The 12,758-nt window shown below is 44.4% G+C and overlaps 2 protein-coding genes across 2 annotated transcripts; both read left to right on the top strand.

Annotated features, from left to right (window-relative positions):
• Positions 1–1,937: 1,937 nt before the first annotated feature.
• On the top strand, positions 1,938–5,483 carry tbx6 (T-box transcription factor 6; the record flags this gene model as incomplete). Its single annotated transcript, XM_079293407.1, has 8 exons — positions 1,938–2,010; positions 2,417–2,630; positions 2,762–3,029; positions 3,138–3,281; positions 3,547–3,617; positions 3,713–3,771; positions 3,879–4,152; positions 4,253–5,483. Exons 1-8 carry the CDS (start codon positions 1,941–1,943, stop codon positions 5,481–5,483), a joined length of 2,331 nt encoding a protein of 776 aa, XP_079149533.1. The 5' UTR covers positions 1,938–1,940.
• Positions 5,484–7,738: 2,255 nt separating this feature from the next.
• On the top strand, positions 7,739–11,959 carry prodh2 (proline dehydrogenase 2; the record flags this gene model as incomplete). Its single annotated transcript, XM_079294041.1, has 10 exons — positions 7,739–7,963; positions 9,164–9,354; positions 9,968–10,094; positions 10,400–10,471; positions 10,587–10,667; positions 10,765–10,908; positions 11,015–11,181; positions 11,306–11,416; positions 11,551–11,639; positions 11,781–11,959. 10 exons carry the CDS (start codon positions 7,739–7,741, stop codon positions 11,957–11,959), a joined length of 1,386 nt encoding a protein of 461 aa, XP_079150167.1.
• Positions 11,960–12,758: the final 799 nt, after the last annotated feature.

Here is a 12,758-nt window from a genome sequence, read left to right as displayed (position 1 = left end):
CTAGAACAACATTTATTCTTCACTCCTGTGAAGTGACTCCAGCTGTCAACTCTTCACTTTGACAGAAATGTCTCCGAGCAGGTTGATCTGAGAGCATTTATTGAAGAAGAGTTCTCCTCGAACTTTTCTGAAGTATTGATCCTGCTCACATGAAACCTCCCACACAGCCAAGCCGTTTATTCTGTTTGACCGCTTTAGTTGCAAACGCTCGACTTGTGATGTAACGGCAATCCTCCGCTTAAGAGCATCTATCATCCGTTGTCTTGTCCTCCAAAGAGCCTCAGCTTACCGTTTTTGCTTGTTAAAGTCTTTTATGAAGACTTGTTGTGATCCTTGTTACTTCAACATGTTGTTACAGCACCAGTATTTCGCTGAAGACATCTTGAACTCTACTGCAACAGGTTTTCAGTCATGAAATAGTGTGTTCTCTTAAGACACTTCACATTTTCCAACCAAAATCCGCCTCAACTGGCTACAACATCAAAACGCTGCTGAAATGTTAATGCATCGGTAATAATAATTCACCGACATGATGAATATTAATACACCTACAGGAGAGACTCTGCTGCATAATGAGTACTTTCACTTGAGCTATATTTTGTTTATATTTCTCCTAAAATAGCATTTTGATTGCTACTTGCAAAGAGTATTCCCACATTGTGGCATTACTACATTTACTAAAGTGAATATCCAACTCAACTCATTGTAACTAATTGACTGTGTGGTCTTACCAGCACAGGTTTGTCTGTGTGGTCCACGTTGTGTCTTTGAACTGGAAATCCTGTCTGCTCACCAAACGTCCCTCAAGTGATTTTGGCAGAATTTGCTTTGAATGGATTCTTTAAACAGTTCTAGTGCTAAATATTCCAGAAAATGCTTTTCGAAAGTTGACTTTAATACCCAGCTCGCACCGGAATTGAAACTTCTAGACACTCACGTTTGTGGCCAAATTGCAGCCATCGGCCAAACTGTCTTCCTCTTCCACCTTCGTTCAAGGCCCCTCCCTGCTGAGAGGAAGAAACATGTCGTCAAGTCATCAAACAGCCACGGGGGTCCTGCCAGTAAACCACAAGATGTACCGGTATATGTCTGTGTAAGAGGCCTTTTCAGTTTAGTAGCATTACCCAGAATTATTACAGAACATCTTGAGAGTCAGGTAACAAATTGCAGTTTTACATCTGACACACATACTGCAGTGACTAAATGCTTTATAAATTTAAACTACAATTTAAGATAAGTTTGTAGAATTAAATTTCCTGACATGCAGTGATCAGTTACATCACAATATAAAAATAATCAAGTCAAAGTTCTATGAACAAACAGAAGTATGAGCAACAAAATACACTTAAAGTATATATTATTATGTAATTGTTGATGCATTAACGTGCAAGCGACGTTTGGTTCTTGCTGGAGCAAATTTGAACTACTTTATATATTTTAGGTAGTTTAATATTTAGCAACACATCACGTCTTCTCAGTTGAATTTATGTTTGTTGCATTTAAAATGCTTATCTGCAAAGTATCTAGTAAAAAGCACAATATTTGCCTCGAGTGAAAAAGAATACTCAACAAATAAGTGAAAACCGTACTTGAGTAGACGTCTACATAACTCTACTGACATGAAATAACACAAATCACATTCATTTTCCAACCTGACACCAGAGTAAACCCTAAATGTTGCAAATCACCTCTCTATATGACCGGTGTTGTTTGTGTTTGTCGAGCAGGGACAGGAGGGAAGATGAGGGCGTAGTGTGGATAGAAGGGGAGACAAATAAAGAGCTGTGTAAAAAAAAAAAAGGAAAATAAAGTGGGCCATTTGGCCTCATGTGTGAAGCTCCACACACCTATTTAACAGAGCAAGTCACCGCTGTGGGCACTAGTACCAAAGGACAGCGGAAGAAAGAGGACGAGTATCAGAACAAACACAGACCAGGAAGATGCTGAGTGTGGAGATGTACCCCAGTTTGACTCTGGGACCTCAAAGGATGGGAGACTGCTTTTACAGAGGTGAGAGGGAGTGTGTGTGTATGTGTGTGTGTGTGTGTGCAGGCATGCAAAATACATTCATGAAAAAATGTGATTTAATGCTTTTTAACTGTTTGCTTTAAAAGTCTTGCATGTTTTTCTGAAATACTTCAGAAATACTTTGTCAGCCCAAGAAAGTTCTTCATCCCATCAAGCTAACTCGCTGGGTGGGGCTGTACAATTTGTTTTTCATAAACTGGTCACGAGAGAAATTGGATTCAGATGTTTGCTCATTTCGTTTATTGGCCGCCAAATATGTTTTTTCAAGTGATTGAGCACTGATTGGTCCTTTTCTTTGCACAACTGATAGGATGCAGGTACACAACCATCATTTACACTGTTCTCCTTATTTCAACCATTCATGTAAAGGTTTTTATCCTTCCCATAGACCGGCAGGCATCGGCCCACATGCCGTTGTTCCCTCCCGCCTGTGACGTGGTGGCCAAAGCCCTGCCCCCACGGCTGATGGCCCCCCCGCCCGTCCCCAACGACCCGACCACCAAAATTCCCAAAAATGATGTGAAGATGGAGTTGGAGAATGCGTCTTTATGGAAACAGTTCAGCTCTGTGGGCACAGAGATGATCATCACTAAGAAGGGCAGGTGAGAGAACCTCCACTGTCTGTTTATCTGAACTTAATCCTCCTGCAACAACCATTCAGTCCACGACTTCTCCAATCCTACTGTAACTCACAACTGCCTGTTTCTCACATCCTTTCTGCTCCTACTCTTAGACGGATGTTCCCTGGGCTGAGGTTAAAGCTCTCGGGCCTGAACCCATCTCTCCGGTACATCCTCCTCCTGGACATCATCCCATTGGACAACTCCCGCTATCGCTTCCAAGGTGGCGACTGGCAGGCTGTTGGCGGGGCAGAGGCGAAGCTACCGGACCGGGTTTTCATCCACCCAGACTCGCCTGCCACAGGTGCTCACTGGCAGAGCCGCAACATCTCGTTCCACTACGCCAAGCTCACCAACAACACACTGGACTCTCAGGGGCATGTAAGTCCTGCAGACTGGCTGACCCGGCACAAACACAGGGCCAAACCTCCACTGGTAGATTAGATCTTCATGGTGCATTTTGAGTTCATTTTTTTCTTTCAATTCCAGATAATCCTGCACTCTCTGCATCGCTACCAGCCCAGAGTTCATGTAATTGAAGCCAGAGACGTGCTGAGATGGGGCGGAGGGCAACACTCCTTCGTTTTCCCTGAGACCCAGTTTCTCACAGTCACCGCCTACCAGAACAACAAGGTACCATAATACTACATTTATGTACGAAGAATGGGGAAAAAGATTCCGCACTAAATGACCTGCAATGAGTGCAGTTCAAGATTAAGAAGAAATTCTGTGTACCAATATCACGAGTAGTCACGGTGCCCTGACCATATTTCTCTGAGCAATAATAGATAATATGTAAGAGATTCAATGCAAAATAAAAAACAACAACTGAGAGCCAAGAACAGACGCAGAGGGAAAGTAAACCAACTGCAAAATTGTTTCTTTTTGTTGTTTTTAGATCACAGAGCTGAAGATCAACTCCAACCCCTTCGCTAAAGGCTTCCGAGATGAAGGCATGAACAGCAAAAAGTAATTCACAACATGTGCTCACGTAGGAACACGTCACACTGTTGCAAACGTATTGTGGAGGATCTGAATCTAAACTGAATCTTTTGTTTTTGCAGACAAAGAGATGCAAGACAGAAGCGCAAAATATCTGTCGTGACAGACACCTTGGATATTGGTACGTGGGATGCCACTTTAAACCCTTAATTTGACATAACTCTTACTTCCTGCTTTGCCTTGAATTGCCTTGTCCTAAAACACCGCTTCTGCCTCTCTCTCTCTCAGTGAACTGTGATCCATGCGACTCCACTGAGCTGCAGCCCATCACCACCAGCACAGACCTGCAGGCCCTCGCTCTGGCCTCTCTGCCCCAACTGCCTGACCCCTCCTGTGGGTTCAGACCAGATGGAGCCTCCTATCAGGATACTCTGGTCCCGGAGCATCCACTAGATCTCGGCGAGGCATTCATGGCATCGCAGATATCTGATATCGGCATCTCCATGGCCAATGGGATGCAGGACACACCGGGACGTGAGGTGGCGAATCATATGATTGAAAGGTAAAGGCAAGGTTCTTGTGTCCATGTTTCTAAATGCATTAAGTGAAAAATCTTTTCAACACTAAGATAAATATCTGTTTTTTCTTTTTCTCCACCACAGATCAGACACGATTGGTGAACCAGCTTATACATCCACCTTCTCCGCTACCAACTCCTCCTCTTTCCCCTTGGCTCCTCTTCCTCAGTCATCCTCCTCCTTCCCCTCCCTCCCCGTCCCTGACTCTTCAGATGCATCCAATCATCAGCCTGTCGACTATCCCTCCATCCTCTCCTCTTCCCCCACGCTCTCCTCCTCCTCCACTCCCTCACTGCAGCAGACCTCCTTCACCTTCCCCACTCCACCTCCCTCTAACTCCTCCTCGCCACAGTCACTCCTGTCCTCCTCCTCCTCCCCCTCTGCCAACACCTACCACACCATCCCAGAGACAATCAGCCCCCATACATCTACAGACGCCTCTTTTCCTGCCCCGCCTTCCACATGTCATTCTGGACTGCAGGACCAAATATCAGTTCATTCTCTGCTCACTCAACCGAGTCATCCTCTGCAGGGTGAACCTATTAGTAGCGGAAATAATTCATCCATTGATCAAAGCTCAGCAGCATTTATCTATCCAAATACCCTTCCAGCAAATCCTGATCCTGCTCCAGTTACCGCTCAGCATCTCCTCAACTACATCCACCCGCAGGCTCCCAGCCTGGCGTGCTCTCTATCCACTCATGGTGCCCCCACATCTTTTGCCTTCCCCTCTGTCCCTCCACACATGCAGAATCTGTCATTTTCCAATGTGTCTCCCAGCTCTGCCCACCATGTCCTTCACCTCCCAAATCTGAGCCACCAAGCCCAGGCTGCTTCCTTCCCTCCCTCCTCCTTCACTCATCCATCCTCCTCCCTTCCTCACGCTCACCCTTCCTTCCAACCCTCCTCTTGCTTGGCTGTCTCCTCTTCCTTCCAGCAGTCTATGTCCTCAGCTACCTCAATGCCCCCAACAGCTCATCCTCAAAACCTGCGCAATCCCTGCACCTCCTCATACCCTCCAGTTGAGATGGGTGCCATCCCACAGTTCAATCCTGCCGCTCCCTATCTCCCAGAGATGGTACTGCACCACCCGTCTCTTCTCCCTCAGCTGGATCCATCACTTCCCTCCAGTCTTCCGTCCTCCGCCCCTCCCTCAGCCCTCTACTCTGCCTTTCCGTCCTACCCTCTCCGGCTTTGTCAGGACCCTCACTCATCCCTCTCCATCCCATTCAGGCATCTATACAGACAACACCAACATGGGCACGCCCACCCCCAGGGGCCCTACCTGGATATGAGCTCAAGAGCTGTGTTTTAAAATGTACAAGAATGTAAAGTTGTAAAAAAAAAAATTGGCTTGATAGCGCTTTTAGGGGTTTTTAGCAATTTCTAGCATCAGTTTAAGAAGCGCAATGTACTGTGGTGTGTGTGAGTGAGTCTTCCGGGTTCAACACATAAACAGATGAATGAGGTTGATCCATATTTGTAAATAGCTGTTGAAGATTTTCTTTTCAAGTAAGTATCCATTCCAGTGTGAAAAATAAAAAAAATAATCCATGCTCCAGGCTTTTTGTGCAAATTTTTCGCTGAAACACGAAACTAATAGTGACTGTACCACAATCAGAGACTGGAAACTAGCCAGCCGGGCCGTCACAAGTTATATCTTGTTTGCTTTTTTGTGCAAAAGTCTGCAAAAACAACAAGTTGTTTTATGGGACCCATAAAATTCGGGGACCTGCAAACTAGAGCCTACTATACCAAACTACGAGCGAGCGGCTCAAGAGTTTTGCCAGCGATTCGTTTGCTAACTTTGGAGTAGTGAAATGTTTGACGCATCAGATTCTGTGATGCAGCTTCCTCTATGGAGGATTGACTTCATGAAAAAGACCAAAGGTTCAACCAGATATTGATAAATCGGGTTGTTTGTGCTCTACAGTTGAATCCTTGACACAAACATTTCTGCTGCTGGATCACGGCCAGCTAATGTTTGACACATAAGAGCCACATATTGGTAACAGGCAGCTACTAAAAATACATTTAATAGTAATTGCAGGGGGCTTATAACTGAAATTGGTTCGCAGAATTAATCAAAAACCAGAAACCAGCGGCAACTCCCGCCAAACCACAACATGATGTTTTTACACCTCAGTTTTAGTAACAAATGAGACATGATGCATTATTACGTGGGTTTTAAAGATGCTGGAGCCAGGCTAGCCCCCGTTTCTGAAAGTTAATCACAGTATTTCCCAAAATGTCAAACTTTTCTTTGAAACTGTTGGGTACCATCTAGACAAATTGTCAAAATCACTCTTCTCCCGCTCTGACCTCTCGCTCTCTCTTCTGTTTGATGAAAGGAAGTACTTTGACTCATTTCAAAGCTCTTCATCGCTTTTACCTGCACAAACAGTGTGTGTTTCTTCATCAAAACTGCTTCAGATAAAAGTAATCTTCAACTCAGATTCACGACAGATTCCAATGATTGTATGGATTCAACTCACTGCCCCGCACACACGCACACACACGAACACAAGCAATTAAGGTGATCAGATTATTAAATCGGTAATCTTGGCGTTGTACAACATCTGTGCCGCATCAGTTATCTTTGGTCAAAAAATACCAAGGTCTGACTCACATTGACTTCAGCAGTGGGTCGGTCTGCCATGTGCAGCAGTTAATCATTTCCTCTCCAGACTGCTTTAACCGCCACATCCCCCCAGATCTGACCTCTCCAGAGCATTTGTTATATATACACTTCTCTCCCTGTTACAAAATCCTTAATTTAATGTCAGGCATTTTTACAGAGCCTTATTGCAACACCCCGAATGGATCACAACTTTAGCTCTGTTTCACTGTTAAAAAGGCAACATTATTGTAGCTATAACTATAAATGCAACCGGTTGAATTCTGCTACTTGACCCACTTTGATTGCATTACTATCTGAACGCCTCATCACAGAATTGGCTTTTACAGCCGAATGTATTCCAAAGCTTCTCGCAAAAACGTCAGATCTAACACGACAAATGCTTTTTAAACATTACAAAGAGAGCTGTTCAAGTCCATTTTGAAGCAACCATGGTTTTTGGGTTCATGCTCAGATGTCTGTTTGTATTCAGTCACCCATTAACCAGTGGGTTGGTCCAAAGAGGATGAATTTTACTGGTTACGCAAACCTTTAAATCGCACCTGCATAGCTTTCTATCATTCAGGTCTTCAGCGAGTCACTTCTGGGAAGTAGGGTAAGGTGTTGCGATATTTTTTCAATTTTATTGTCAATTTCAAACGTGTCATGCAATTCAAATTGTACTGTACTTTAAGGCTGTTTTGTTTCTGCTTTGTTTCAAATACCAATTATCATTCAATGTCAACCATGCAGTAAGGGTGATCATGTCTCTTTGACACTACGGATCATACGACACCCAACACACACAAACCCCAGATACAGTCTCAGTACAATACACACTTCAAAACAACCGGTGCAACAAAAGGAGATTCATACTTCACACCAAACCTGTCACAACCTGCAAGCTGAGTCAGTGAGAAACAAACACAAACATACAAACCTTTCCCGGGATGATGATGTCTCGCTCGCGTCCCTCACTCCCTCACCTGTTGTCGCTGAGGCTGCTGGGTACCAGGGCGTCCAGGACAGCGGCGGTCAAGCAGCCTGACCTTGTCTCAGCGACTCTGGCCTTTGAGGAGCCCGGTGCCTTCAGGGTGAAGAGTTTGGGTGAGCTGCTCCGTGCTCTGGGCATCTTCAACCTCTGTTCCTTCCCGGTGCTTGTGAACAACTGTGGGAAGGTAAGAATTGAGTTTGTGAGTTTTTTTATTATTTGGAGGAAAGTGAGACACCTGACACCTGAGAGAAGGGATGTGTTTACAATTTGTAAGAGATCAGTGGTCATGCAGTTTGAAATATTTTTGAAAAAGTGTGTTGGTAGAATATCCAAGCAGCAGGAGGATGACTTCAGATGTAGTATAATGTCTTCTAGGCTTCTACGGTCGATTGAATGAAATTGTGTCATGATATTTGAATGGATGTTATTCAGAGATCGGGACAACACATATCCTGTGGTTGGTGTGGCGGCACTGACTGCTTGTCTAATTTTCTGAATTTTGTCAGTAAAAAAGGAGGTAAATTGATTGCATGCCCAGGTGGATTGGAGTTCAGCAGCTACCGACACTGGAGGGTTTGTTAGCCTATCGACGGTAGCAAATAAGGCGCGTGTATTGGTCTTGTTTTTGGTTATGATGTCAGAGAAGAATGACTGCCTTGCATTTCTAAGTTCCAAATTATAATTGCGAAGTCTCTCTTTATAGATGTCACAGTGAACCTGGAGATTAGTTTTTCGCCACCTGCGCTCAGCTTTCCGACACTCTCGTTTCTCTATTTTGACCAGCGTAGCATTTCTCCAAGGAGATCTTTGCTTACCCGAGACTACCGTCACTTTAGTGGGTGCAATGGCATCAATAATATTTTTTAATTTAAAATTGAAGCCATCTACAAGCTCATTGACTGAGAGGCAAGAGAGGGCTGGTGTGGAGGAGAACTTCTGAATAAATAGTTCACTGGTGTTTTCAGAGATGTAACGCTTTGTCACAACCTTGGTTTGGACATTTGTGTGCAAGGAGATTGCACTCTCAAAGAAATCACAGAAATGATCAGAGAGTGCAACATCAGTCACAGCGACCTTGGAAATGTGTACACCTTTGGTGATGATTAGGTCCAGAGTGTACCCCCTGTTGTGGGTGGGTCCTGTCACATGCTGAGTCAGATCACAGTTATCAAGGACACCACATAGTTCTATAGACTCTCTGTCCTGGGGATTATCAAGTAGAAAGTGGCATGAAATTAAAAAAAGACTCAAGTCAGTTACAAGTACTTTACAGTTGTATATCTACTTACTGTCGTCACATTCCACCACTGAGTCTGTGTCACGCCATGAATCCCCGTCCTCCTCTCCATCGCTTGCTCCTCTTCTTCTTCTCTTCTTCTTACAGCTGATGTCAGTGGGGCGCACCCTCCTGGGGAGGAGGGTGTTCTCCCTGCTGCTGCGGCCCACCGTGTATGCCCAGTTTGTGGCCGGTGAGAACGAGAGTGAGATCTCTCAATCCATAGAGAAGATGAGCGTGCTGGGACTGAGGCCCATGCTGGCGGTACCAATCGAGGAGGATCTGGGAGAGAGCACGGGGTACGACGAATCGTGAATAACTCAGTGTGCTCAGGCGTGACAAAATAGACTAACAACTAAACATCATTTCACATTGTAATTGGAAGCTGATTTTGCTCAAAGACAATTAGAGGATAGAAAAAAGAGAGGAGATGCACTAGTTATTCTCAAGCATGCTCCTCTTTTGGGCAATTACACTGACTTAGCTCACATTACTGTACACGTGTCCTCCTGTGGTCTATTGTGCACGTACCACACTTGGTGGTTTGGAAATAAAGAGAACAGGGTGTAAAATAATCCTATTGTCACAACCCCGACTCAAGGCTGCATGGACAAAGGAGGGCAGAGACTTGTTACTAAGTTATTTTCAAAATACAACAATGTGGTGGAGACCTTGTTGGTGATTTTCCACAATGCTTATGTTGTGACAAAGTCTGGTCATGGGACCTGTTTGTTCCTGTTAAAAGAGCTAATTATTTAATTTGATTACTGTTGCAAAGTCAGTGCTGATTTATAAAGTCTCTCTGTTTGACATGTTGCACCTCGGCTCCTCTGTAAAACCAACATTTCCTTTAAACTGCTGTTTTAAAAGTGAAATGCTCTGGTGTGTTAAAAACGATATTGTCACCACCAGCGAGAAGAGATATGACGACAACATGGAGACCATGTTGGAATGTGTGCGGCTCTCACACAGCAATGCCTGGCGCAAAGACCCGATGATGCAGCTGAAGATCACAGCTCTGCTCAGCCCGGAGCTGTGTGTAAGGCGACGGTTTCCTCATCGTTGTTAGGAAACGACTTCTCCATTGAACTGCTGCTATCAGTATAAATTACATGTTGCGCAAGAAATGTTAATTTTCAAATGCAAAATCTTTCAACAGAGAAAATGACTTTTCTGACTATTTTGGTCACATTTGGGATATTCCCAGCTGTTTGAGGTCAAACAACAGCTGCATAGTTGAAATATGTGGGAATAAAAGATAAGAACACACATTTGAATGTTTGGTGTAGTGTGTACACACGGTGTCATTTTCCTCACTGACAAGTCTGAACTGCTTGTGTAAAGGTGAAACTCACAACCCTCATCACCCAACAACCGTATGACCTGAATCTTCTTGTCAGAGCTATGGATGGAGAGGTCAGATATCTCCCTTTTGCCCAAGTTTACATATACGAAGACTTACAGAGTAGATGAGGGTGATTCTGTTGAATGAAATGTTAAATGACCTCTGACCTTTGTCTGAAACTTTCAGCCAATCAAATTCCCTGGTTTAAATGAAAGTGAAGTTGCCCATTTCCTCTGTGGCCTGCAGAGACTCAACAAAATAGCAGAGGTACCTGTGAAGGAAATGCATTGTACATGGGAGAACTGCATCAAAGTGACATCGTTTTGTAATTCTGAACTTCGTATCTTAAACAACTTTATTTTAGGCAAGCGTAAACAAAGTCAGAGTCCTGGTTGATGCAGAGTACACCTACATGAATCCCGCCCTCTCTCTTGTCACCATTGCGATGATGAAGAAGTTCAACAAAGATGGTGCCTGGATTTGGAACACATATCAGTGTTACCTCAAGGCAAATATGTTTTTTACAAATGTATTGAAGTTAAACGAAATAGCGTAGTTAATAAGACGAAGTATGTTCTTACGTTATCAGTTGTTCCCCTCTCCGTGTCTTCCAGGAGTCCAGGTCTGTCCTATTAGAAGCTCTGCGGCTGTCAAACGATGAGGGTTTCTGTCTGGGGGTCAAGCTGGTACGAGGCGCCTACATGGACAAAGAGAGGAAGCTGGCAGAGAACGAGGGTCGTCTGGACCCCGTCCACCAGTGCTGGGAGGACACTAATGACAGGTGGAAAAGAGGAAGTGGTCAAAAATACTTCATCTCTGGAGCACTCTTTTGAAATTACTAGGATCATCTCTGCCAGTGAACTTGACGCCCAACACGTTTCCTCTACTTACTTGTGTTTGTGCAGTTACAACGGCTCACTGGATGTGATGCTGGAAGCCATTTCACAGAAACCTGAGCGATACAGGATCATAGTCGCCACTCACAACGAGGAGTCAGTGAGAAGAGCCGCCAAACGGTTAGACCACGTGCTATGAAAACATGAATTGGTTCCTCTGCTTCCCTCTTCTCTGAAAAGGGGAACTCCACAGATGTCACGTCAAAAGAAGGTTCATGGTGCGATGATGTAGCTATTGTGTGTGTCATCTTCAGAATGGAAGAGTTGGGGATGGACAAGGATGGAGGCTCAATGTGTTTCGGCCAGCTGCTGGGCATGTGTGATCACGTCTCCCTCACACTGGGTGAGCTGTAAGAGTTGGGACTGAACCTGCAAACCTTCAGCTGTAGGCCAGCGGCTCTGCCCATCCAACCTCTCTTCATGTAAACTAATCTGGGCAAGAATTAAATGCTAAAATACTCTCTCTCTCTCCCCTTTCCTGCAGCAAAGGAGGGTTATGCAGTATACAAGTCCATGCCATACGGCTCAGTGGACGACACGCTCCCCTACCTGGTGCGTCGGGCTCAGGAGAATCACACCGTATTGCAGGGAATTCGCAAAGAGAGGGACCTGCTGAGGCAAGAGCTCTACAGAAGACTGAGCCTGAGGGGAGGCAGCCAATAGGCCACCTGCACAGAGGGAACCCCCTTCACACCTTGAATTAAAATGAGTCTCCTGTCCAGATTGTATCAAGATAACCTGAAGGGCTTAGCAGAACCCAACGGCACTGCATGTTGCATCAGCCTCGAGACATTGCCGATGAGGAGAGGAGTTCCTGTACGCAACAAGTATAGTACTGATTACTGCAGAAAGCTCCTGAGCCCATCACCCAAAGGGGGTCAATGAAGAGGCATTGGTGCCGAGCCACCGGACACACTCGTGAGGTTCGCAATCAAGAAATGGTGTAGAATAAAGAATCAACGTGGGAACAGTTGGCCAATTGAACAAATTCATGTTAAAATCCATGCACACTTAAATATTCTTATGTTTGCAATACCCTAAAAGCCATGTCACGAGAAAGCCATAACCTTCTGTATGCTGATGAAGACAATTATTGCAACAATGTGTTTTGAATCAATTTTGAAGAATAATTTGTTAAAATACATGTAAAGTAGTTGCCACTACATGTTTTATAGTAAAGCATGAAAATGTATGAAATACTTCTTTTCATTTCACCTGCTGGTGAAACAGTACTTTAAACTTCTGGTAAACTGTTAATGCTGTCAATACTTTGCCTGATCACCTAGAAGCTACTTCATACAAAACACTTTCTAAAAATAGAGGCCATTTTCCTAAAATCGGAGAAACTGATTTACCGTTCATGTTTTCTGCTGTCAAACTACCGTTGGTGAAAGCCAATTAACATTATACGTCATTAAAAACATGTCCAAACAACAAAAGCAGTTTTTTGAGTGTTTGAAGC

This window comes from Melanostigma gelatinosum (assembly GCF_949748355.1).
Source record: "Melanostigma gelatinosum genome assembly, chromosome: 21".
Taxonomy (NCBI): domain Eukaryota; kingdom Metazoa; phylum Chordata; class Actinopteri; order Perciformes; family Zoarcidae; genus Melanostigma; species Melanostigma gelatinosum.
This window is presented reverse-complemented; position numbering and strand designations above follow the sequence as displayed.